At 43.9% G+C, this 27,266-nt stretch overlaps 1 protein-coding gene across 1 annotated transcript; it reads left to right on the plus strand.

Moving 5' to 3' along the window:
* The first annotated feature begins 7,149 nt into the window (after nucleotides 1-7,149).
* On the plus strand, nucleotides 7,150-24,133 carry Tmprss12 (transmembrane serine protease 12). The gene is made up of 5 exons (XM_051189085.1): nucleotides 7,150-7,337; nucleotides 8,298-8,493; nucleotides 11,736-12,004; nucleotides 20,786-20,925; nucleotides 23,833-24,133. The coding sequence occupies exons 1-5, from the start codon at nucleotides 7,181-7,183 to the stop codon at nucleotides 24,082-24,084; spliced, it is 1,014 nt and encodes a 337-aa protein (XP_051045042.1). The 5' UTR covers nucleotides 7,150-7,180; the 3' UTR covers nucleotides 24,085-24,133.
* The last annotated feature ends 3,133 nt before the right edge of the window (nucleotides 24,134-27,266 follow it).

The following is a 27,266-nucleotide window of genomic DNA, read 5'->3' on the forward strand; positions in this document are numbered from 1 at the left end:
AGGGGTCAGGAGTCAATCTCTAGTGATTAGCTTCTCTTCTGAGTCAGTATCAATCATTGGCCTCAGTGCTGGGATTACAGGCATGTGCACCACGTCCAACTTTGTATGTGGGTTCCAGGGAGCCACCTCAGGTCTTTGCGCCTGTGTAGCAAGCACTCTGCTGACTGAGCCACCCCTGCCTTGTGCCCACAGGACCCTAATGTCTAACCTTGACTCATATTTGTATCTTCTGCAACAGTCCTTTCAGACACAGATCCCAGGGATTTTCACAAGTCCAGCAATTACTGCAGATCCCTCAAGATGAGGCAAAATCACAGAGAGCTTCAAGGTGGCTCTGGAGAGGAGGCGCCCTGCTGCTTCCCCCTCTGGCTAGCAGGCCCCTGATGGGTTTGGGCTCACAGATATATAAATAATTTTATGTATTTATATAAAGTCAAGGAACCATAAATGAGAAAACATTTTGAAAACGTGTCCAGCTCAATGAATTCATTTACTATGATTCTTTACAGTTGCATCCATTTTCCTGCCAACAACATATAACTTCATTCTTTTTTTATGGCTGAAAAAAAAATTGCAACTCAAGGTGACCAGGAAAGTCAAGATGATGGCAGGGACCTGAAGCAGTTAGTCACACACCTCCACAGTGGAGACAGAGAGACGGATGCATGCTGATGCCCAGCTCCCTTTCTCCAAATGGGATGGTGCCATCCACAGTGGGCAGGCCTTTGGACCTTTGGACATAATCTAGGTGACAGCCCTCAGACAAGCCCAGAGATTTATCCCCCAGATGATCCTAGATTCCCCTCAATTAACAGCATGAGCCATCACAAAAAATAGTCTCCAAATAACTCAAATTTCTCCTATAACCTCATGCTGAAGGACGGAAAAGGCTAAAATCCTGGTACCAGCAAGAGGAAGACATTTGTTTTTTAAGTATTTGTATACATTGTAAGTTGAGCCCCCCACTTCCCCTTACCCCCCTTTCATTTCCTTGCTCTTCCTTTTCTCATCTTCCCCCTCGTTGCTCTCCCTTTTTACAAAGGCATGTGGGACATCAGGAACTGCTCAGGCAGGGTCAGCATTCAGTCACATTCCTGAAGGTCTGCCCAGTGTTCACACAGAGGTGAGGTCAGCATTCCAGCACCAATGCCCAGGCAGGTAAGGAGCTGCTAAGATGGCTCAGTGGACAATGGTGACTGTCACAGATCCTGAGAACGTGAGTTCAATCACTTAACATGCATGCCAGAAATTATTTACTTAAAAAAAAAAAGTGTATGGCAGGCATGGAGCACAGACCTTCAATCCTACCACTTAGGAGGCAGAGGCAAGTGGATCTCTGTGAGTTTGAGGCCAGCCTGGTCTACAGAGTGAGTTCCAGGACAGCCAGGGATACACAGAGAAACCCTGTCTCGAATCCCCCACAACCTGAAGGAAAAAAAAAAAGTGTGCTGGGCTTAAAGGTGTGTACTACCACTGCCCAGTTCAGATTTTTTAAAAAAGCAATTAGTTAATGAATATTTGACACGAAATGGCTAAACTTGGGATGAGCTATCTTTCTTTCCTGCTGCTTAGGTGCTCATTTTTCTTTTATTAAAGCGAATCCAACACTCCTGCCTTTTCTGATTGCTCCAGGGACTCACCTCCCACTCAGACCAGCACACACGGACTTCCTGAGTCTTGTCCATCTTTTCCATGGAGTGCTGCTCTTTGAGAGGAAAGGCCAAGCGTCCTAGCAGTCGCCCTCCTCAAGTTTGAAATTCGCAAGCTATCACCAACCCATTTTCCAATACCAATTGCTGGATCTCAGCTTCTTTTATAATGTAGCAAACTGTAGCCGTCTCCAGAATCAATGTACCATGTACCACACCACTAGCTGATCAGGAGTTCATGGCCAGCCCAAGGTAAATGAGACTGTCTCAACACTGAGGGGCAGAATGAGAAAAACACAAAACACATTCCTATCACTAACTCACATGCCCCAAGTGAATCCTTGTGTGGTTATTTTGACTCTCTAAGTTGGAAGTTCTCACCTATGGATCTCTACCCTTTTGGGGGTCACAGATCAGATATATTATTACAGTTTATAACAGCAGCAAAGTTACAGTTATGAAGCAGCAACAAAAATAATTTTATAGTTGGTGTCAACACAACATGAGGAACTGTATTAAAGGGTTGCAGCATCAGGAAGGCTGAGAACTGTCAGTCTAAGTGTTCCCAGGTCTCCAACCCTGACACAATGCCTTCACCTGCTTTTGAACATGGTTCCCAAGACTTCACTTAGGAGCGGAGAGAGGAGAACATCAGGTTGAGATGCTCGCCTAATTTTGTGTGGGGACTTTAACAGACAGGTAAGGATAGGAGGTAGTTTTATCTGGGAGCCCATTTGGTTTTGGCCAGGCACCCTCCCACTTGGCACTGCATCTGCACATACCATTCACACACCCCTCTCCAAACGGAGCATCCAGCAACCTCAGAATCCCCAAGCCCCCACCTTCACCTGCAAACAATGGTCTGTTTCCCTGCTCCTAGTAACAGGACAATTTCTATTCAATACCAATGTATCCCAATATGAAGACTAGAAAGGCGATCCTGCATGAACTTGTTCTGGGTATATGCGCAGTAAGACAAAACTGTGTCCTTTGATCACCTTTTAGGGCTGTCTTATGCCTGGTTGAAGGCAGATACTTATTTACTATCTATGTAGTGTGAAATCAGACATGCATATGATTAAGATCAGACATGTAATAGGAAGAGGGAGGAGCAGCAGGGATTAAAATGCACGTGTGATCTACTCTATCAAAATAGTAACAGCCCCTCCTTCTCTTGAACCCCATGAAAGAAACCCCCAACACTGGAGTGCTCTGGTCTCTGAAAACAAAAGTAGCAGACAAAAGGCCTTAATAAACAGGATTGGAAGGAAGGAGATGGGAATGCAGCTCCTGGTACAGAGCCACCTGCCCACCCCCAGTCCCCGGGCTTAGCCCCCAGTGTCCGCTCCAACTGCTGTTCTTCTAACCCCGCTCACCCAGTGTTCCCTGGTTGTTTAGAGGCCTCTCCAAAAGGCCACAGGGCAGCTCATGTCATAGAAGCCAGCTGATGTTGGAGGAACAACCCTGGAGAATGCCCAAGCTAGAAGTCACAATCTCTTAAACTTTAATCTCGACAGTGCTAACACACCCACTAATCCACTTTGTGTTGCTGCAACAGAGTACCAGATAATAGGCACTTTGCAAAGAAAAGAGATTTGCTTGAAAGCTCCGACTTAGCTGGATGTGGCACATGCCTGCCCTTGGCTTTGCAGGCTGTTCTGGGACAGCCTGGTCAACCTGAGACCTTGTCTCCAGACAACAAAACAAACAAAAACCTCAGTCTGGAGTCTCAAAGTCCAGACTCTGATGTCCCCAAATCCCAACTTAGTCCCTCCTTCTTTAATGTCCCAACACATCAGTGTCACCCACTAGAGACCAAGCCTCTAGGCCATGAACCTTTGGAGGACACATTCAAACTGCTGTCTGTCACCTCTGAGAGGAGATCCTTCATAGCAAAACTCAGGGACTTTGCCAATTCCAAAACCATTGCCAATCTAATTGCACAATCCTCCCACAGAAATATGCCTGCGCCAGCTGTTTCCTTCTCAAACCTTCTGACAAATACTGAGTGAGGATGGACTGCTTCTTGCCAGCGTGTCAACCTCCAGGGACCACTTGGAACTGCTTCTCCAAGTGTCTACTTTCCACTCCCTGATTTCAGCTTAGCACCTCACCCCCATAATTTACCCCTTCTACCCAGGGCTGCCACCCATCTCTCACTGGAGAGATGATACATGCAATGTAGCTGTCCTTGTATTCATCCTTCCCACAACTCTGTCAAAAGACCAACCCCTAAGACTATCACTGCCTACAGTATTCCTCTGTTCCATGAAAGCTTGAAAGTATGGGGTTAGCATGATAAAGTTCAGTGTAGCTCAAGATAGGGATGACAAAACCACTTAAAACTGAATGTTAGCCATCAATCTTTAAAACTCTGGGAACTGGTCAGCAATGTTTACTAAAGCATTCTCCACTCAAGGTTGTTAAGGCAGGTGCATGAGATTAAGAACTGGAGAGATGGCTCAGCAGTTAAGACACTGGTTACTCTTCCAGAGGACCTGGGACTGATTCCCAGCAGCCCACAACTGTCTGTAACCCAGTTTCATGGGATCCAACACCCTCTTCTGGCCTCCATTGGCATAGGAACAAAAGCAATGTGCAAACACAAATGCAGCCAAAATACCCATACACATGAAATAAAATAAAAATTTAAAAACTAATAGGCTAGGTGCATGAGCATGGGGCCTGGCTCAGTTGACACAGGGTTTGCTTGCCTTGCATGCACAAAGGCCTGGCTCCATCAGCAGCACTAAATCAAGCATAGTGGCCCATGCCTGTAATTGGCTGAAGAATTAAAAGCCAACCTGGTGGGAAAGAAAAGAAAGCCAGCATGTGTTGCATAAAGGTAGTACTAACTTGTTCCATGGATTAACTGGGGCTATTTAAAGGCCCTCCTTAAAGTGGCTGGAATGTTAAGGGATGTGTCCAGAGTCTCTCAGAGATGCAAGGAATCTGGCTGGCTGGGGGAGAAGGAGATCTTTAAATGTGATTTATCACCCCAGCCTTGTCAACAGCAATACAGTGGGAGACAACAGCCGGCATGGAGCTGGCTGATTGAGAGGTCCCTATCCTTCAGGAGCCTCTACTAGGGTGAAGCTGTGTGTCCTTGAATTTGTCCCAGCCAACAACTTTGGGATCAGCCGGTATGAAGCAGGGCTGGACTTTCTTAAAAAGAGATTTCTGCTGGGTACAGTGGTGTATACCTTTAATCCAAGCACTTGGGAAGCAGAGACAGGTGCATCAAGGCCATCCTGATCTACACACCAAGTTCAAGGCTAGCCTGAGGTATATAGTGAGACCCTGTCTCAATAAGATAAAGTAAAAATCGATTTCTAACACAAATTTAAGCATGACAGAGCTGAAAAGATGGTCCAGTGATTAAGAGCTCTCTCTTAATCCAGGGAGGTTGACACCTCTATAGTACTAAATGAACAGACAAGCAGGCACACCACACACATATGAAAATAAACTGCCAGGTGCGGTGGCGCACACCTTTAATCCCAGCACTTGAGGCACAGGCAGGCAGATCTCTGTGAGTTCAAGGCAAGCTTGGTCTATAGAGCAAGTTCCGGTACAGCCAGAACTACTGGGAGGAACCCTGTCTTGAAAAACAAGAAAAAGAAAAAAAAAAAAAAAGGCAGAGGTGCTCGGGAAAAGAGGGTGTGGGCTTTTCAAAGGAGAGTCACATGACTGTCTCAGCCATGGTTAATTATATGAACAAGTTTGGTAGCTCTCATGTTACATCTCAAAGGTTTGCCAAGAAACTCCTCCTCCCTTTAATGATAAGTGAAATTATAGGATGGCTTCAAAGGTACCTTGGTTAGAACTCTAATCTGATAAAATAAAATTATGGCTGGGTGTAGCAGCCATAATTGGACCTCTGGCCCCCAAATCGTGACACATAGACAATATTAGTTATGAGTGCTCTGCCTGGTGCTTGTCCCATAGTTCTTAAATCATTTCATCTGTTTCTCTTCGTCTATGGTTTGCCTCAGGGCTTTTTACCTTGCTTTCACTCTGTTATGTCCTACTTCCGCAGTGCTCTCTGGCTGGCCGCTCTGGCTGGTGGGCTGGCGCCAGACCTTGGTTATCTCCTCTTTCCTCCTCCTCTCTCCCGTTTCCTATTTATTCTCTCTGCCTGCCAGCTGTGTCCATCCCTCTACTGCTTGGCTATTGGGCCATTTGGTTCTTATTAGACCAATCAGATACCTTAGGAGGCAAGGTGAAACAGCAACACATCTTCACATTGTTAAACAAATGCAACACACCTTTACATAATTAAAGTAGTATTCCACAACATAAACAAGTATAACATCTTTGCCTAGTTAAAGAAACATTCCACATCTGGGTCCCTGACATGGTTGAGTAAGAGAAGATGCTTGTCACCAGGCCTGACTGAATTTAATCCCCAGAACCTATACGGTGGTAGGAGACAGCCAATACCTGATAGCTATCCTCTGGCCGCCACACATGCACAGTGGTGTACATGTGTTCACCCATGCACACACACAAAAATATCTCTCTCTCTCAGTTAAGTGTGGGGCTGGAGAGATGGTTCAGCAGTTAAGAGCACTGGCTGCTCTTCTGGAAGCATTAGATTCAGTTCCTAGCAACCACATGGTGGCTCACAACCATCCAAAAGTATATTACTACTTATATCCACACACAGGTAACACTCCAAACAAAATGAAAATAAATAAATCTTTAAAAAATATATATATATAACCATGGGTCCTAAGGGCTAAACAAGGGAGCTAAGACCTGTTTTTCACTGTAAATGGGGTCTCTTTTGAGATTCCTAGGAACTTTTAGGTTTATAGCTGGGAAACATAAAAAGGCCATATACACTTAGGCCTTAAGCATGATTTTAACGCCATTTTAACGTTTTTATTTAAAATACTCCCACATAAAAGAAGTATTATCTATATATAGGCAACCTTCACTTCAAAGTTTTTTAATGTTAAATTGAGTTATTGTTGTGGGCATCGTGGGTGTATGACACATGTGAGTATGAGTGGGCCTGTGGAGCATGAGTGGCCGTGCTATGGTGGAGTGGAGCATGGTTGGGCATGCTATGGAGCCTGTGGAGTATGGTTGGGCATGCTACGGTGCCTGTGGCTGTGGGAGGAGGCCATCTTCTGCAATTGGTGGTCAGGTGGGCATTCTTGCAAGGCGAGGCCTTTACCTGCCGACCCACCTCCCCGCTGTCTGCCAGAGCTCTGATCTCTCAGCTGCTGCCAGGCGGCTTGTACCGGACACCACGGTAAGGCCTCCCTTCTCTTCTCTTCCACACATGTCCCCCGCCTTTCCACCCAAAGGTGCTGGTGGTAAACCGCTTCAAACCCGCGATGACTCGTGCCCAAGCCGGCAGCTCTCTGTAAGTCCTCCGCTGGGCAACAGGGCCCAGGGGCGGCCTTGCCAGCTATGCAAATGCAGGAAGTAGTGTAGGGGAAATGACCAGCAGGCACTGCGCGTGCGTGCACCTCAGGCGCCATCGCCATCTTGGCTCCGTCGTGGGGCCTGTGGGTGCCATGGGGTCGTGGGCTCTGAGTGCCGCGCTGCTGTGTCTGGGCAGCACCCTTGTGTACTCCAAGCTCCATAAGGATGGCCCCATCCCAGCGCAGGGACAGGCTACCAAACAAGGGCCGGAGGCCAGGGCCCCTGAAGAGGAACAGCCTGTCACGAAGGGCAGTATCTGGTCGAGGCCCTGGCTGCCTCAGCACAGGGAGACTCTCCTCACCCCAAAGACACAGAACTAAGCTGCTCTCAGACCCTCGTTAGCAATGTCAGTGATAACCCCAAAACATTCGGCTTTTATCGTTTTATAAACAAATGTATTAGTGTTCATGGCCCAAAGGGCTGTTAGGTGGCCTTTTCAGAATGCAGTTGAGACAATTATTCAACAGGCTAAATGGCAAGAATTATACAGCTTGTACCTCTAGACTTAATCAATTGCAATTTTTATTTTATGCCAGAAATTGAACCAGAAGTTTATTTATATACATACTACCTACATATCCTTACCATTGAGCCACTAAGTGTGAGGCTTTATGTAAGCGTGCATGCACGCATGCGCGCGCTCACACACACACACACACACACACACACACACTTGAGACAAGGTCTCACTATTTAGTCCAGGCTGATCTGGAACTGGTGATCTTCCAATCTGATCCTCATGAATGCTGGGAATACAAGTGTATACCACCACCAGTAGGCAGGAGGATCTCTGAGTTTGAGGCCAGCCTGGTCTATAAAGTGAGTTCCTGGACAGCCTGGGCTACACGAAGAAACTCTTGTTTCCAAAACAAAACCCAGAAAAAAAAAAAACAATTATATGCCACCATGCTTGCTGGCTCTTAGGTTCTCAATCACTGTTTCATAAAGGAAAGAAATGGGACTTGTTTAGAGAAACTTATTTTTATGTTCCTGGGCAATAGACTTAATAAATTATGTTGATTTTGTGTCTTCCTAAGTAATCAAATATGACGTGTTTGCCTTAATTCGTTTGCCATTCAAATTTCAGTTTGCCTCAGATTTGGCTTGCTTCAGTGTCTAAAGAGGAACAGAATATGTTAATGTGTTCAGGTTAGGAAGTAACACAGAATGTGGGTGTTTACTCCAAATAATGTATTGCTTTGTTTTTAGATTGTGGAATAGCACCACTTAAGGGTGCAATGGAAGGGTCTCGGATTATAGGAGGCACACGAGCTGCCGTTGGTGCCTGGCCATGGCTCGTTAGCTTGCAGGTTCAAGATGGCAATTTCCTTGTGCATATATGTGGTGGTGCCTTAGTGAGAGACAGGTGGGTCCTCACAGCCGCCCACTGCACTAAAGAGGCTAGGTATGTATTCACAATGTCACTTCCATTTTCTTCTGGTAGGGAATAGTTTGAAATGGTAAAGTGTTATGGGACTTTAGTTAAGCATATCTACAAGTAGTTATATGTAATTCCATATATGTATATACATATACATACACACACACACAACATATATATGACATTGCATTTTTAAATGAATTCTTTAAACCACACAACGGCAACTTTTTCTGTAGATACATTATAGAGTTTGCAGGCCATGCAGTTTGTTATATTACTTAGTATGAAAGGAACTGTACATAAGTGAAAATTACATAATTAAATGACTGTTGGTGTGATCCTGTAAATCCATATATATAATTATGTATGTGTATGCATAAAACATACTTTGTTCATGGGTTGCATAAAAACAGGACAAGTCAGACTTAATCTTTATTGTCTGAACTCTCAAAGAGACTCTTGGCCCTCATTTGCACTAAGTCATATAAAATTCCATATGATCTCTATGACCCAAACATAATTCCAAAGGCTAACTTCATGCCCAATCCAGTAACTTCCAAGTTTCCATCCTAGTGACCCTATGGTATAGGACAATTATGACAGACTTTTCTTAAGTGTCTCTTTTCCTAAAATATTTTTATGCCTATGAGTGTTTTGTCTGTATGTATATTTTTGCACTATGTGTGTCCATGGTGCCCAAGTTAGTCAGAGAGGGCATCCAGTCCCCTGTTCCTGGAATTACAGATGGTTAGGAGCCAGCATGAGGCTGCTAGAAGCAGAACCTGGGTCCTCTGCAAGAGCAGTAACACTCTCAACCCCTGAGTCATCTCTCTAGCTCACAGGCATCCCTTATAAAACACTAGTTAGCTGCTGTTTAATTTTTCTGCCCTTTTCCCTCTTTCTACTAAATGAATTTGTCATAACACTTACTTCTCCATTGTCCTTTATAGCCCTTCATTCTATATATTAATCTTTCATTTTTAGCTTCTATTGCTAAGCGGTTCACTCATCAACTTCTATGACGAATTATCTGATTGGCCCCGCCTAGCTCTTCATTCTAGGTAAAGCAATACTCCCCCAGTTTATTAATGAACCATCCTTTGGCCAAGTATCCACCCCTGTCAAACAGAACTGTGGATAAAGGGTTTGGGACATGTATTGGATCAGGGCATCTTGAGGACAGAGTGGGCAGATCCCATTTCCTTGTACAAGGTATATCACATATATCATCAGTGTATACTTCTGGCAAAAGAGAGAGTATCCTTGTTGTTTTTCTGATACTGGGACTGAACCTAAGGCCTTCCTCATGCCAGGTGAGTGTTCCAATGCTGAGCCACAATTTCTAGCCATGTATATGACACCGAAAAGTGCATGTGTAGTGGCATTGGTGTCTGTCACAGGGCAGAACCACAGGGCTTTTCCTGTGATGCCAGTTTTCACTTTGGCAGAAACAGCCATTGTAGGTAGAGTTTTCCTGTGCCACAGCTGCTTCCCAATTAACCAATATGAAGACTCAATATTAATTACAAATGCTTGGCTGATAGCTCAATCTTGTTACTGGCTGACTCTTACAATTAACCCATATTTCTTGGCTATGCTTTGCCACATGGCTTGGTACCTTTTCTCAGTATGGTGTGCCCATCTTGCTCTCTCTGCACCTCCCGGTAACTCCCTCTCTCTGCCCCTCTTCATCCCTAAGGTTGATTGCCCCGCCTAACTTTATCCTGCCTTGATATAGGCCAATCAGCTTCTTTACTAACCAGTGAGAGTAGTACATAATCAGTGTACAGAAGGACTATTCCACAGCAGACCAATGGGATTTAGTTTTCTTCTCTCTCATTTCTCGTTTAACTAATGGGTTTCTTTTATAATTAGGACATACTTTCATGCCTCTGGGCATGCCAGTGAGAGATTATCTAGAGAAGATTAATTGAGGTGGGACCCACCCTAACTGAGGGAGGCACCATTCCTTTTTTAGACTGAGTAAAAGGGAAGAGGGGAGCTTGGCATATTATCCTCTGATTCCTGATATAGTGTCTGGCCACCTGAAACCCCTGCCTCCACGCCTTCCTGCCATGATGGATGATGTACTAGGATCGTGAGCCAGAATGAGCTTTCTCCACTACATTGCTTTTATTGGAGTATTTTATCCCAGCAGTGAGACAAGTAACTCATAAACATGGCAAAACTGTCTGAATAAACAAACAAATTCTTTTGTCAATGCTAAATTTTCATCTGTTTTCTTTTTGCTTTAATTTTCTGAATTCTAATAAGACCATATGTTTTATTCTAGTATATTTTTTAAAAATTAAGGTTTGAGAAATGGCTCAGTGTTAAAAGCACTGCGCTTCCAGAGGACCTAGTTTTAATTTCTAGAACCCACCTGGCAACTAACAACTGCCTAGAACTCCCAATTTCAGGGAAACTGGCATTTTATTATTATTATTGTTGTTGTTGTTGTTGTTGTTTGAGACAGGGTTTCCCTGTACAGCCCTGGCTGTCCTAGAATTCATTCTACCAGGCTGGCCTTGAACTCAGAGGTCTGCCTGCCTCTGTCTCCCAGTGCTGGGGTTGAAGACATGCACCACTGCCAGCTTCTTCTGGTGTTCTTGGGCATCAGGCACATATGTGGTGCACAGCACAAACACATATACAGGCAAAACACCCATAACACATAAAATAAAATAAATCTTGAAAATTAAAGGAAATATTTTCTTCCATGTGCTTATCACAGAGCTTCATGTTTTTAAACTTATACCTAATCTTTTAATGATTTTTATTGCCATGAATTACATATAACTTCTGCTGACCCTAGACTCTACAGAGTTGAGCTCCTCGCCTTGTTTTCCAGTTATTTGGAGGCAAATCCCACATCTATCACCTCCCCGTCTCTTGAAGATCAACTTAGATAGTTCTAAGTTTTTAATCTTACTTTGGTAAGATTTGTGTTCATTCTAGATTTCATTTTCTTTTCTTTCCAAACAGCTAGCTGTCTCAACACCATATGCCGTGTAATTCAGGCTTCCATTTGCTAGTAAGAGACACTGTCCTAGTCGGCCATGAAGCTCTCCTGTTCTAGAATCTGAGTTTCTTTCTCCCCTCTGCTGAATCATAACATTGGGCTTTTATTTTTACACTTATATCACATGGAAAATCACTTCAAACTTGGTTCCCAGTCCAATATAAAAAAAAAAAAACCCAATTTAGTGGAAAATCAAGGACAGTCTACATGAACCTGTCTAATAAGAATATGTGTTTCCTTTCAGTGACCCTTTCAAGTGGAGAGCAGTGATTGGAACCAACGACCTCTCCCGGAAGGGCACCCACATCAGGAATATACGGGTAGTAGCCATCATTGTCCAGCCAGACTTCATTCTGGAAACTTTCGTAAATGATATCGCACTGTTCCGTTTAAGGAAAGCTGTGAGGTATAATGACTATATTCAGCCTATTTGTCTACCTTTTGGTGTTTTCCAAAAACTGGACCAAAACACAACGTGTTTTGTAAGTGGCTGGGGACGAACCAAAGAAGAAGGTAATTATAGTCTGAATTCAACTGATACACACACAGCTTCCTGATTGTTGGCAGAGGGAGGGAATCCACTTTCATGTTAATATCCTTGTATTTCTTTTAAGCAATTGATTGATTAGTTGATTAATTAGTTTATTATGCCAGGGATCAAATTCAGTGCTTTGCATGAGCTAGACAAGCAGTCTACCATTAAGTTTTATTCTTGCTCCATTTATGAATTTATTTATTTATTTATTTATTTATTTATATTTATTTATTTATTTGGTCTTTCCAGACAGGGTTTCTCTATGTAGCTATGAAGCCTGTCCTGGAACTCGCTCTTGTAGACCAGGCTGGTCTCAAAACTCACAGAGATCCTCCTGCTTCTGGGATTAAAGTCATTGCCACCACTGACTGGCCCAAATTTATTTCTTTATTCTTATCTTTTAACCCAAAAGCTAAAAAACTGAGTTTTATAAACTGGAAAAGCAAAGTTTTACTTTTTTTTCCCCTTACGGGAAAGAAAAGTTTCCTTGCACAAGCAGAAGTATATCGGAACCTGGTTACAAACACCAAAAAACCTTGAACTGATAGCAGGCATTGGGGTGACAGCCTGGTGTTTCTGCAGCCCAGAGTTGACAAGAGAACTGTGACAGAAATGCCCACCTTACATCAGAGTTTGGGATGCCCAGAACTGACTCTTTAGTTTCTGTTTCATTTAATGCCCTATGCAGGATTAGGCAGGAGGCTGTGTCTCTCTCACATGGAGTTACTCACTGTTGATCCATAGGCCTGACAGGGAGGACAGAAAAGGCTTCTGGAGCGGAGCATGTCTATGTCTCAGGCTCCTGCCCCCTCAGTAACCCTTTGAAAATGCTGCTGCTGCTGTCATTCTGCATGATGGGCCAGGAGCTTCAGGTTGTCCTAGCTCAGTTTCTAATATTGTGATAAGCCCCATGACCAAAAGCAGTGTGGGGAGGAAAGGCTTTATTTGGCTTATGTGTCCCCATCGCAGTCTTTTATGAAGGGAAATCAGGCAGGTGACAACCAAGGAAGACTGCCCCCTGACTTGCATCCATGGTTTCCTCAGCCTGCTTTGTTTGTTTGTTTGAGGCAGAGTCCTGGCTGTCCTGGAACTCTCTATGTAGATCAGGCTGGCTTTGAACGCACAGAAATCTATCTGCTTCTGTATCCCAAGTACTGGGATTAAAGGTGTACACTGCCATATCTACTTAAGTTTTCTTTCTTATTCTAGTCAGGGCCAGTGCTGAAAGGTGACACCATCCACAGTGGGCAGGCCCTCCCACATCAGTCAGTAATCAAGAAAAATACCCAGTCTTACCCACAGGCCAGTCTGATGCAGGGAGCTCTTTAACTGGGAGTTCTTCATCCCAGGTGGGTCAGGGTTGTGTCACAGTGATAAAACCTGCACAGAGACCATGGGTATTAAGAACTGAGACTTTATGGAAACAGTGGCCTACGTATGTAATGCCAGAACTCAGGGTGGAGGCAGAAGGATCAGAAGTTCCAGGTCATCCTCAGCGATGTGTGGGATAAACTCAAGGCCAGCCTCAGCTACACGAAATCCTATCTCAACCTTTAGTGCCTCCTGCCGATTCTCCCTCCTGCTCCATCCTTCCTTTACAAAGCAGCAGCTAGGACTCAGATTGAGCTCTTCCTGATCAGAAGCCTATTCAGGCTTTAACTAGCCCAATGACCTGTTCTGAGAGCATCATCGACCAGTTTGGAGCATATGAGATCAAGCATGGAGATTTGTTTTCCATTGCACATGGGCCCAACAAGTATGGATTATCTTTTTTAAAAGACAGTTTTAGGTAGCCTAGACTGGCCTTGAACTCATGTTGTCAAAGATGACTTTGAGGCTGGGCAGTGGTAGCGCATGCCTTTAATCCCAGCAGTTGGAAGACAGATATAAGTGAATACAGTCCAGATAAAACTTGGTGTTCTAGTATGGCACACCACAAACACACTGAGCCTTCCCACCAAGGACCACCCAACAGGAAGGATACATAAGGCAGAATGGAGCACACAGAATAGGCAAGATGCTCAAATGGGTAAAGGACTTGCTAAACAAGCTTCATGACTTGAGTTTAAGGAGAGGACTCCACAAAACTGTCCTCTGACCTCCACACTTGCATCGTGGCATGCACACACCCCATTCTCACAATAACACGAAAACTTCAGATGGAGCATGGAGAAAGGGACCTGAGCACAAGGGGGAGGGGATTGGAACACAAAGGTAATGCTAATCTTGAGAGTGTTTGCCAAAGCTAACAGAGTACTGATCCCTGGTTTGAGTGGTTTTATGGACATTGGGGAAAACAAAGAGCCCACTGAGCCAGGAGAGATGCCCATAGAGCTGGAGCTCCATGACTCCTAACAGCATGGAGTTGCCACAGCCACAGCATCCTTCAGATACAACAGGAAGCTGGGAAGCATGTTACACTCGGTCCTTGGCCTGTACATGCTTCCTTTAATGGTATTCTCAGGATTGTTTTGGTATTCATGTAGTTCACCATGTTGCAGGAGAAAAGTTAATCCTCAGAGAAACTCTAATGAACAGTACTCCATCTCATAGTCCCAGAGACTATATGGCCATGTGAGAGACAATGGGAAAGACATGACAACAGCAATTTAAAAATGAAACCACATAGGGCCTAGGGAGATGGCCTAGTGGTTGAGAGCACTGGCTGGTCTTTCAGAGGACCCAGGTTCAAGTCCCACCACCCAAATGGTAATTCACAGCTGTCTCTAACTCCAGTTCCTGAGGAATCTAATGCCCTCTTGGCCTCCATAGGCACTTTATGTACGTGGTGCACAGACATACATACAGGCAAACACCCACCCATATGTGTAAAATAATAATAAAAATAAAATAAATCTAGAGCGGAAAAGCAAGCCGGAATTATATTAATATTATAAGGTAGACCAGATTAAATAAAATTATTATCAGAATGCTGAGGAAGATTATATAATAATAAAAGGTTCAATCCACCAGAAGTAGCAACTGCAGATTCACAGACCCAAAGAAGGAGGTTTCTCTCCTGTGACAGAATTTCACTATAAAGCCCAAGCTGGCCAGTGTTCAGTCATCCCAGCCCAGCCTCTCATTGCTGAGGTTACAGCTTGTGTCACAGCACTCAGCAACAGAGTATAACCCTGTCCTATAAACAAAACAAGAGCCAGGCAGTAGTGCACACTTCAATCCCAGCACTTGTGAGGAAGAGACAAGCTGATCTCTGAATTCCAGGGCAGCCTGATCTACAGAGTGAATTTCAGGACTGCCAGGAATATACAGAGAAACCCTGTTTCAAAAACAACAAGAAAGTAAGTTGAGGGAAATGGAGAAAGCCAAATGCCCACAGTAATAACTCACAGAGGTGCACTAGAGTTTTACTTGTGGGATCAGCAAGATGGCTCAGTGGGAAATGGTGCTCGCCTTCAAGGCTGATGATCTGAGTTTGATCCCTGGGATCTTCTCAGTGGAGAACACTGGCTCCATATGTAAGCACACATGTGTTCACGCACACACAATGATAACTTTGATGTATTTTAGTTGCATGAAATTATAGCAGAAGACTACATAAAGGGTACACTGGGCCTCTGCCTTATGTATATGCAACACACTTTAGCTACAATCAGCCACAAAATCATTGGGGATTGAGTCAAATATAATCAAAGAATTATCTACTTATATTCTAAGCCCTGAAATAGTTAGAAAACCTGCCAAATGGGATAAGGAGGTGGACATTTGTATGCGTAATGATGACTACCACTCCCCTGGATTTGCAGTCTGAATCATACCAAGTCTATGAAGACGTAGACTCAGGCTGAGAATTTGGACAGCATGGAGCTGTCTGTCTGGCACCAGACATGTTTGTAGACTCCAGTTTTATCTAAGGCTTCAGAGCATTGCTTCATAGAGGTTCAAGAAAATGAATAGGTTAATATTCTGGTGTTACTTTTTTAAATCATTAAAACTTAAGGAAGCCAGGTGCCATGAGGGAGACTCAGCAGAATAAAGGCCAGGAGTTCAGATATCATAGTCATCAGGAAGCATTCAAGAGAGGAGCAAGAAAGCCTGGAGAACACAGTACTGCTGCTGAGGGAGAAGACACGGCAGGGTGTAGCCACTGGTCAGGTGTCCGTGTGAACAACCCTGCTGAACTCATTAGGTCACAAAAGAAAGACAGAAAAGTGGATACAGGGAATAACTGGGAAGGGGATGGGGGAGGGAGAGACAAAACAGGGTAATGGGGTGAATATGATCAAAATATATACATGTATAACACGTCACTACATAGCCCACTATTATGTGATTATAATACATGGAAATACCATGAATAAGGCTGGTCAGATGGCTGCTGGTAAAGGTGCCTGTCATGAACTGACTCCCACAGTTGTCCTCTAACACTGACATGTGTGGGCACACATGTGTACATACTAAATAATTGTAATAAAAATTTCTAATTAAATAATAATTGTCATGCCTCCCCCCCCCCAAAAAAAAGAGGAGATGTCGCTGAGTGGCAGAGGGCTAGTGTGCACAGTCCCTCAGTTTGGTCCACAGGACTGTAGAAGGAAGGGAGGGATGGAGAGGCACAGAGATCACCAAGTAAATAAATCAGCATTATTCATAATGAAACCAATAGAAATAGCAAATAATAGATTAACCCTCCAAGCACTTCATATGTTATTAATATTTAGGTATAGAATATCAAGTAAACAAATTTTAGTTCTTTGAAGGAAGAAAAAGAGCACTTATAATTTAGTAGATGATTAAATGATCAGGCATGCTTCAGTGACAGCCAAATAAAATCTTTAAAAAAAACAAAACTAACAACTTTAATTGGCACTCACTGAATAAAGAAGAAAGGTGTGATGTGGAAGATGCAACTGAAGGGCCTGCCAAGCTAGCACAACAGGAAGAGTATGGCCAAAGGGGGAGGAAGACGAGGATGGAAGCTGGGCATAACCCCAGACCTGTCATCTCAGGACTCAGAGGGTGAAGACAGGAAGGTAAGAGTTCAAGGCTAGCCTCAGCTACACAGTTTGGGACCAGCCTGAGCTATATGAGTTCTTGTCTTTAAAAAGTGTAGTGGTGGAATGCAAATGAATAAAAGAACACTTAGGAAAAAAACTAAATCTAGGGCTGGGAAGATGGCTCAATGGATAGGAGCCAGGCAATGGTGGAGCACACCTTTAATCCCAGCACTAGGGAGACAGAGGCAGGCAGCCTGGCCTACAGAGTAAGTTCTAGGACAGCCAGAACTACACAGAGAAACTCTGTCCTGAAAAATAAACAAAACCCCAAACTTGTATTACTCAGTACTGAGTTGTGAATTTGCTGACAATTTGAAAAGATACCTTATCAAAGTAGGCATACAGATGAAATACTAGTTGAAAAGATAGTGATGTCACAATACCACAAGGAGACGTCACCACCATCTTGTAAAATGGTCACAACCCTAAAGATGGACAATTCCAAGTCTTGGCAAGGATCTGGAGAAACTGGAACACCTCCACATTGCTGAGTCGGGATGGGGGATGTAAAATGGTGAAAATATGTAAGCAGTTTTTTTTTTTTGGTGAAATGCAAATCTCCGAGGCTAGACTGACACTTGCTATGTAGACCAGACTGACTTCAAACTCACAGCAATCCCCCTGCCTCAGCTTTTCAAGTGCTGGGATTACTTTTGTTTGTTTTTTGAGACAGGGTTTCTCTGTGTAGTTTTGGAGCCTGTCGTGGAACTTGCTCTGTAGACCAGGTTGGCCTGGAATTCACAGAGATCTGCCTGCCTCTGCCTCTGCCTCCTGAGTGCTGGGATTCAAGGCATGTGCCACCACCTCCCAGCATACTGGGATTACAGGAGTATCCCATCACATCTAGCTTGGCCAGTTTCTTCAAAATTGTCACATGTTCATACCATGTTGAACACAGCTACTATATGAGCCAGTCTTAGGAATCTATCAGATGAGAACTGCCACAGGAATTCTCATCACAGTGTCATTAAGAAACTCCAAAGTGGAGACCACCTAAATGCCCAGCAATAGTGATGTGCTGTGTATTCCACAGAGTGAGCTCTAGTCTACAAAAAGTCACAGGCTATTGAGCTGTCTACACTAAGGCAGGCTCTAAATCCATTGGCACAATATGGGATGTTGCTCAGTTGGTGGAATGTTTGCCTGGCATGCACAAAGCCCTGGGGTCAAACACCAGCTCTGAATGAACTGTGGGTGAGGATGCAGGCCTGTGGTCCTAGTGCTGGAGAGGTAGAACCAGGGGGATCAGAAGTTCAAGATTATCCTTGCTACACACAAGAAACCCCATGTAAAGAACAAAACCAATGAAAACCATGGCTTTGCAGGCTCTCCTAGGCTCATTAGCCCATGTCCTTTTCTTAATGAGTTGTTGGCCTAGTCCATGCCTGGCTTAGCAAGCATGGATTTTCTTCCATCCCTCCTCCCACTGCTGCTGCCACCTGGATTTCAGCTAACCTGTTACCATTTTTCTTTTAAATGCTAATAAAAGTCTCCTTAAGATGCTTTTGATAAAAAAACAAAACCCAATGCTGGAGTGACAGCTCAGGGTTTAAAATCACTGACTGTTCTTCCAGAGGACCTGATCTGGCTCCCAGTGTCCACATAGTGGCTCACAACTGTAACTCTAATTCAGAGGCCCTAACCCTTCTCCTAGCCTCCTTAGGCAGAATATGCACATGGTGTACATATATACATGCAGGCAAAAATCCATATGCATAAAAAATAAAAATTAAAACATTTAAAAACCCAATCATTGGAATAAACGGTTTAGTAAAATGACCAGGTATAAGAACAATATATACAAATGTTTCAGTACTAGCAAGAATTAGAGAATTTGATTTTAAAAGTCAGGGGCTTGGAATGTATCTCAGTGAGAGAACATGTCCTAACATGAATCAGGCCCTGAACTAGCTCCTAGCACACACACAAAAATAGGTACATAGAAGTTAATTCAATGCCACACATGGATTGATAATAGTGAAATGTTGAAAAATAAGCACCAAGGAGGAGCTGAAGAAATTGCAGTCTTGCTGCTGGGATTATAAAATGGGGAGGCTGCTCTGGAATGCAATTTGGGAGTTCCTCAAAATTGATGCAATTTCATGATGTACACTAGAAAGAAATGAATGTGCATGTTCACACAGGAACCCTTCCATAAACATCTGTAGCAGCTTTAGAACATCAAAAAAATGGGAGATCTCTCAGAAGCCCAAACAACTCATGACTGAGTAAACCAAACACAGAACAGCCATTGATTTTATTTTAGTTTAGTTTTGAGATAGTCTCACAATGTACTTCTAGAACTATATCTGTAGACCAGGCAGGCCTTGAATTCAGAAATCTGCCTGCTTCTGCACCAAAATGCTGGGATTAAAGGTATGAGCCTCTATACCCAGCATTTATTTTCTCGTTTTTGTTGTTTTTCTTTTTTTTTTTTTTTTTCTGAGACAGGGCTTCTTTGTGGCTTTGGAGGCTGTCCTGGAACTAGCTCTTGTAGACCAGGCTGGTCTCAAACTCACAGAGATCTGCCTGCCTCTGCTTCCCGAGTGCTGGGATTAAAGGTGTGCACCACCACCACCCAGCTATTTCTTTGTTTTTTAAGGGCATGTACCACCATGCCTAGCTTATTATTTTTATCTTATTTTATTGTTGTCTTGAGACAGGGCCTCTCCATATATCCCTGGCTGTTCTGCAATTTACAATGCAGACCAGGCTGGTTTGGAACTTTCAAAAGTCTGCCTGCCTCTGCCTCTTGAGTATTGGGACTAAAGTGTGTGCCACTGTAGCCAGCATTCATTTATTTTATTATTTTTAAGTGTGTGTGTGTGTGTGTGTGTGTGTGTGTGTGCAGTGCCCCAGGAGACCAGAGAGATTGTCAAGTCCCCTGGAGTTGGAGTTACAGGAGGTTGGGAACCGCCTGATATGGGCGTAGGAATCAAATTCAAGTCCTCTGCAAGAGTGGTAAGTGCTTTTAACCCGAGCCATCTCTCCAACCTTCTTATTCATAGTTTTTAGTAATTTCATGTAATGTAATGCTATTAAACTACACAAAGGGATGGAATACTGGCACATAAATGAACATTATTCTAAGTGAAATGAGCCAGACAGAAAACGCAGTGTAGTCCACAGGTCCATTTATATCATGAAAGGCCTCAAATGGGCAAGCCCTGGACAAAGTAGATGAGTGGCTGTGAGCACCCAGGGTATTTCAGAAAACAAACCTTGATTCAGTGATAAAGAGATAACATTTTATGTAACTGGCAGCCAGTTTCTTTAGTGAGGAAGCCAGTGAGCTCTCATTAAATGCTCACACTTTAATTTTTCACATCTTGTTTTTAAAGACAAGAGCTCATGTAGCTCAGGCTAGCCTTAAACTCACAGTGTAGCTGAGGATTACCTTGAATTTCTGACCCCTCCTGTGTGCTGGGGATCACAGGCATGTATCGCCACGCATACTTAGGCAATGTCAGAGATGGTGCCCAGGGCTTTGTGTGCTTGGCAAACACTCCACCAAGTGACCTACACACCTCTGGCCACTTCTTACTTTTTGAGTCTAAATCTCACCTTGTGGCCCAGGCTAGCTTTGAACCAATAATAATCCTCCTGCCTCAGCCTCTAGAGTGCTAAATTACACCTGTGAGTCACCACACTTGGACTACACACCAACATTTAAACCATTGTAAAAATGCCTGCAGTTATTAAGACATAACTTAAGAGCTCTGTTCCTTGTGATGCTTACAGGTAATGGTACAAACCTCCTACAAGAAGCGAAAGTGCACTTCATTTCTCGAGAGATCTGTAACTCTGAGCAGAGCTACGGAATGATCCCTAACACTTCGTTCTGTGCAGGTCATGAAAACGGGACCTTTGACACGTGTAGGGTAAGACCAATTCTTCCCCTCTGAGAGGTCTTCTAAAGCCAGGAGGGACCTGAACAGAGGCCTTATTCATCAGGCTAATACAAAACTTTTCTCTGTTCTTCCTACTCCAACAATCCAAACCTTGGGTCAGATTTCCTGGTTCTTATCCCCATCAGGTTCAAACATAGGCAAAATCTGCCTCGAATCTGTCCTCACCCTGCTGCTCCTCTGCCTCTTGTTTTAAAATTTTGTCTCAGTGTGTCTTGGTGTCTTGCCAGCTCTTTCCCCCTGTACTGTGTGCCTAGTGCTCAAGGAGTCTATGGAGGGCGTCAGATCCCTGGAGCTGGGGTTACAGACAGTTGTGAGCTTCCCTGTGGGTGCTGGGAACTGAATCCTGGTCCTCTGGAAGAGCAGCCAATGATGTTAACCATTAGGCCATCTCTCCATTTTCTTGCTTTTTAAAATTATCACCCAGAACCATTTTCTCCCTCCTTTATTGTCACCCAGAACCACAATGCACCCACACACCCACTTACAGTATATAATCCAGCATATTTTTTTAAGACGTGTGCAACCATCACATCAAGTCCAACTTTAGGACTCTTGTCATCACTAAAAGACCCCCCCCCCCATTAAGAACCCTGTGCCACAGCTGGAGAGATGTCTTAGGAAAGTGCTTGCTGTGCAAGCACGAGGATGTGAAGTCAGAGCCTCTGAACTCATAGAAATGGCAGGACATGCTACATGCCTGTGATCCCCATGCTCCAACAAGGAGGTGGGAGACAGGAGATCCCCACAAGTCTGCAATAAATCAAGAGACACAGCCCCAGGCCAGTAGCTGGAAAGACCAAACTGAGGTTGTCCTCTGACATCTACACATTTGCCATGACATCCAAAGAACACACCTGACATTGACCTCTGACCTCCACACACCCCCAGAGAAATCACACCTTGTTCTCATCCCACCCATCCCCCAGACAGGCAGCTACTAATCTGTAGGACTACATAGCTTTGCCATCTGTGGTCTTCCAAGACTGGCTGTTTCATTATCGTGATTTCAGGGTTTGCCTAGACTGGAGGACACATTAGCACTGCCTAGCTACTTGTTTCACCGCCATCAACATGATATCTGAAGCCACTAAAAGAAGGAGGGTTTATTCTGGCTCATAGCTGAGAAGACAGAGTCTGTCATGTACAGAGGGCAGGGAGGCAGGAGTGTGAGGCACTTGGTGACCTGTTGTTTGCAGTCAGGAAGCAGAGTGACATATGCTGTTGCTCAGCTCGCTCACTTTCTCTTCTGTATTCAGTTCAGGGCAGCAAGCACCATGTCATCCATGCTGAATACATATCCCTAGATGTGCTGTTCAAAAGCATCTTCTCCTGTTCTGTTAACTGTATCTTGCTGCTGCTGCTTTGTCTGGTCATTGTTTGTTCCTTTGCACTGGGGATCAAACCCAGGGCCTGCATATGTTAGGCAGTGTTCTACCACTGACCTATCTCTCACATTTGTTGTTATTTGCGTTTTTTTTTTTTTTTTTGTTTGTTTGTTTTTTGAGACGGGATCTCACTGTGTAGCTTTTGCTGGTCTAGAACTCAGAGATTTGCCTGCTTTTTTGCCTCCTGAGCACCGGGATTAAAAGTGTGCAACCCCTATACCCAGTTTTGTGAAAGATACTATTTGGACCTCAAGTTTCCAAATTTTAACCCATTTTCCTTCTTGCCTTTTCTTTCCCAGCTTATTCTCTTTCCTTGTTGGGAACTGGCCCTAAGTGCACATTGTGTCATGAGAGAGATGCCCGCCTCTCCGTGCTTGGCCTCTCATGCTCATCACTATTTCCAAACCCATTAGCCCTGTGCTTGTACAAAACTATTCTGCACCCTCACATTTTCTCTCCATTCCTATTTCTGCAGTCTAAAATTTGTTTTCTCTGTTGTTTGTTTTTGTTTTTTGAGATAGGGTTTTCCAGTAGCTATAGATCTAGTCCTGGAACTCTGTTGATTAGGCTGGCCTCAACCTCAGAGATCCGCCTGCCTCTGCCTCAGGAGTGCTGGGATTAAAGGCGTGTGTCATCACCACCCAGTGTTTCCTCTGTTCTTTTCCTTAAAAATCTTTATGAAACATTTGGTTTAAACAAATTGCATTCCCTGACACATCAAAAAACAATGATTTCAATGATCATTCAATTGCTGCCTGGTTTAAAGAACTGTCAACACTCAGAGCTAGTCCTTAACCTGTGGGCACTGAAATGGTGGCCTTCACATCCTTTCTGCTTTGAGGACATTACTAGCAATCATGACAAGCACTTTTGGGTGCACTGATAGTCTTGTATAAACACGGAGGGGCTGATTGGTCACGAAACCCTTGACAGCCCTCCCCATACCCCTTTCTTCCTTCAGTAGATGATCTCAACATGGACATGCTATCCCTTGTGGACGACAAGGTAACTAATGGCACACACTATTCTCACATCTGAAGAGAATTTCCTACTCAGTGGTAAAGCAAATATTCTAAAGAACAGTGCTTTTTCAATCTTTTGTATTCTCCCTGTTATATTTCTCCTGAAAACTGTGTTCTAAAATCCAAACAATTTTATTTATAATATTGTAGTTCACAACCAAGCAATGACTTGGTCCTCCAGGGTAGCACACCTCTTGTCTGAGTTGGACATTAGACTGACCGTGTCCTGATTTCCCAAAGCATTCTATTAACATGTTAGGGTCATCTTAGTAACATGTGTGATCTGGGGGCTGTCCCAGCAAAGCACCAGCTCCCTGCACTGCACTCTGACATGAAGCGTGGTGGGCTACTGCCTGAAAGAAAATCTGTCATCCTTGGAGTAGACCGAGAAGAATATTCACAGAAACAGGTGTGGTGTAACTAGGTCATCTGAGGGTAAGAAATGATAAACACATCTTGGATTTTAACAGGGTGACAGCGGTGGACCACTCATGTGCTATTTGCCAGAACACAAAAGATACTTTGTGATGGGAATCACCAGTTATGGACATGGCTGTGGGCGGAGACATTTTCCCGGCGTCTACAGTAGCCCATCCTTCTTCCAGCAGTGGCTCACAGACCATCTGTCACAGGGAAATACTATTCGAGTGTTTAGTATGGACACGGTGCAGTGTCAGATTCTCATGGCCCTGGGCTCCATCATCCTTCTAGGAGTTACATAAAGAGATGCTGAAGGCTGCTCGCTGTCATTCTGTCCCTTGCTGTGTTCTGCACACAGAAGATTGTTCTTTTCATCTCTCTTTAGGGGTCTCAAGTCAGTCAACATTGTTTTTTGAACAAAAAGGGTTGTGACAGATACACAGTTGTGAATTTCAGCACCAAATCACAGGCTTCCTTCCTAGAACCTGACTGCTTTGTTGTTCAATCACAATTCTGTATTTGGAATACTCTCCTAGAGTTTGTATGAATTATTCAGTTCACTATGTATTTTATGTGTATGAATGCCAATACACAGTTCATAATTTAACTGAAAAATGTTTTTGTTAAACTAATCAAAATGCATTTTCAGCTGGGTTTTGATTTCCTTATCAGTTTGGGTATGGTGGCAGAGACATCTTGGTCACTTGGCTCCACTGTCTCTGGGCCTGGGCTGAGACAGATAGGATGAGGACGAGAGATGCTAAGCAAAGCTCCTGTCTTAACAGCCAGGAGCAACAGGAGACTAGGGCAATGTATTCATGAACTACAGACATCTAAAAGTACTTTTTATTGTATTTTGAGATGAGGAGTCAAGATGTAGCTCTGGCTTGCTTCAGCCTTCTGCCTCAGCCTCCTGAGTGTGAGGATTACAGGTATGAGCCACTGCCTCCATAAAGTACATAATAGAAAGGAAAATTTCCATAGCCCTAAGATGGTGACCAGGAAATCCTATTTTTTCATTTATTTTCATTAGTTCATGCCAGCTATTCTGACAGCTTTCCAATTATTCAATAGTTAGAAAACAATGCCAGATTATCCACAATACTTTACTTTTATTCCCTCACACTAAAATCATGTTCTCAGATTCTCCCTCTAAACACACACACACACACACACACACACACACACACACACACACACACACAGGTCATCTAAACAATTACTAAACACTTCCCAAACTTGGGAAGTAAAATGGCTGTTCAGATTCATGAAGCCTATAAGTCCCCAAAAAGTTGATCCAAAGGACACCAAGACATAATATAGTTAAATTGTCTAAAATCAGAGAAAAAGTTTCAACAGCTACAAGGGGATAAAGTCTGTTAGACTATAGGCATGTTCCTCAGCAGCTATCCTGAAGGGAAGGAAAGAATGGAACATTTTGAAAATCTTGAAAGAAGAAAATCCACAACAATGACAAACACAGATCCCTGGACCCAGCAGAGCTGGGCTTCAGAACAGCAAGGCTGAAGAACAGGTCAGTGGAAAACTGCTCTGCTTGCTTGGCATGTGTGGCCCTGGGTCTGGTCTCCACCACAGAAGAGGATTGGGGGGGGGGGAAAGGTGGGGAAGAGAAAGGAGGAGAGAAAAAAAAAAGAAATGAAGATATAGACGTTTCCAAATAAGTGCAAGCCAGTGAGCTTATCACCATCCTTGCCTGTGAGACATGCTATAAGCAATTCAAGATTAGGAAAGAATGTTTATTATTACCACAAATTACACAATGTACAAATTCACTAGAAAAGGTATACACAGACAAATTCAGGATCCTGGGATTTCACAATGATCTCTCTCTCTTTCCTCTCTCTCTCTCTCTCTCTCTCTCTCTCTCTCTCTCTCTCACACACACACACACACACACACACACACACACACACACACACACACATGAATCACCTTCAATTGATATAACATTACTGCAGCCTATAATCCTAGCATTTGAGAGGCTGAGGCAGGAGGTTTGGGAATATAAGACTTGTCTGGCTATATAGCAAAACTCTGTCTCAAAAATAAGCAAATGACTAGGGATAATTATCTACAATAATGCATTATAAGTTGAGATGGGGCCTTCTGGAGCCCAGACTGGCCTTGAACTGATGATCTTCCTGTCTCAGTCTCCCAACTTCTGGGATCACTAGGCATGAACCACTACACTAGGCATCACATCTTAAAGATACAAATCATCATATTAATGCCCTAATGTGTAAGTAGAGGCAGGGATTAAAAAGATAGTGGATTTTGTATATGAAGTTGTTGTTAGATTTATAGCTATAAAATGCTTCATGTCTACATCATGGTTTTTGTTTGTCTGCTTGTTTGGTTTTTTGAGACAGGGGTTCTCTGTGTAGCCTTGGCTGTCCTGGAACTCACCCTATAGATCAGGCTGGCTTTGAACTCAAGAGATCCACCTGCTGCTGCCTCCAAAGGACTGGGTTTAAGGGCTGCTACCTGGCTGAACATCATGGTTTTACTAACAAAAATCTTATAACAGAGAGCCAGTGAGATGGCTCAGCAGGTAAATGCACTTTCTGCCAAGATTATGACAACCTGCCTATGATCCCTGGGACCTTGGGGTGCACAAGGCTAGTGAGAAACCCTGTCTCAAAAAGCAAGGTGGGAGCCAGGTGCTGGTGCTTGTCTTTAATCCCAGCTTTTGGGAGGCAGAGGCAGAGGCAGGAGGATCTCTGTGAGTTTGAGACCAACCTGGTCTACAGAGTGAGTTCTAGGACACCAAGGGGACTACATAGTTAGCCTTCCTTCCCACCTCTCAAAAACAAAACAAAATTTAGTTACTAACATTTCTAGCTCCACTTGTGGGGTTTTGGGTTTTGTTTTTTGTTTTGGTATTTTGGGTTTTTTAGGGGGCATTGTTTGTCTTGGTTTTTTGAGACAGGATTTCTCTGGGCCTTCTAGACCAAACTGGGTGTGAACTTCCAGAGATCTGCCTGCCTCTGCCTCTCAAATGCTGGATTGAAGGTGCATACCACTACCACCACCAACACCAGGCTTCTCTTGTGGTTTTATCTGACCAGGGTATGTAGTGAGAATGGAATGGAATGGAATGGCCCCATAGACTCATATGTTTGAGTGTTGAGAAGGATTAAGAGGTGTGGTCTTGTTGGAGGAGGTGTGTCACGGTGTGGGTGGGTGGGTGGGGGTGTCTTTGAGGTTTGAAAATTCCACACCATTAGCAATCAGTAATCGCTGTCCCCACCCCTCTCTGCCCTTTGCTTGTGGATGGATCCAAGCTCTCAGCTACTGTTGCAGCCTTGTGCTTCTGGACTGACCCAAGCCCTCAGCTACTGTTCCAGTGCATGCCTGCTCCCTGCCATGTGACTGTGCCATGATGATGGACTTACACCCTGGAACTGTAAATAACCCCAACAAATTCTTCTATGAGTGGCCCTGGGCATGGTATCTTACCACA

The sequence above is a fragment of the Phodopus roborovskii genome, unplaced genomic scaffold, assembly GCF_943737965.1.
Source record: "Phodopus roborovskii unplaced genomic scaffold, PHOROB, whole genome shotgun sequence".
NCBI classification, from domain to species: domain Eukaryota; kingdom Metazoa; phylum Chordata; class Mammalia; order Rodentia; family Cricetidae; genus Phodopus; species Phodopus roborovskii.

Coding starts and splice junctions, on each gene's coding strand:
- Tmprss12 (XM_051189085.1), top strand. CDS start 7,181: ATGGGGTCGTGGGCTCTGAGTGCCGCGCTGCTGTGTCTGGGCAGCACC. Junction 7,338..8,297: donor GGAACAGCCTGTCACGAAGG/GCAGTATCTGGT, acceptor CTTTGTTTTTAG/ATTGTGGAATAGCACCACTT. Junction 20,926..23,832: donor GGACCTTTGACACGTGTAGG/GTAAGACCAATT, acceptor GGATTTTAACAG/GGTGACAGCGGTGGACCACT.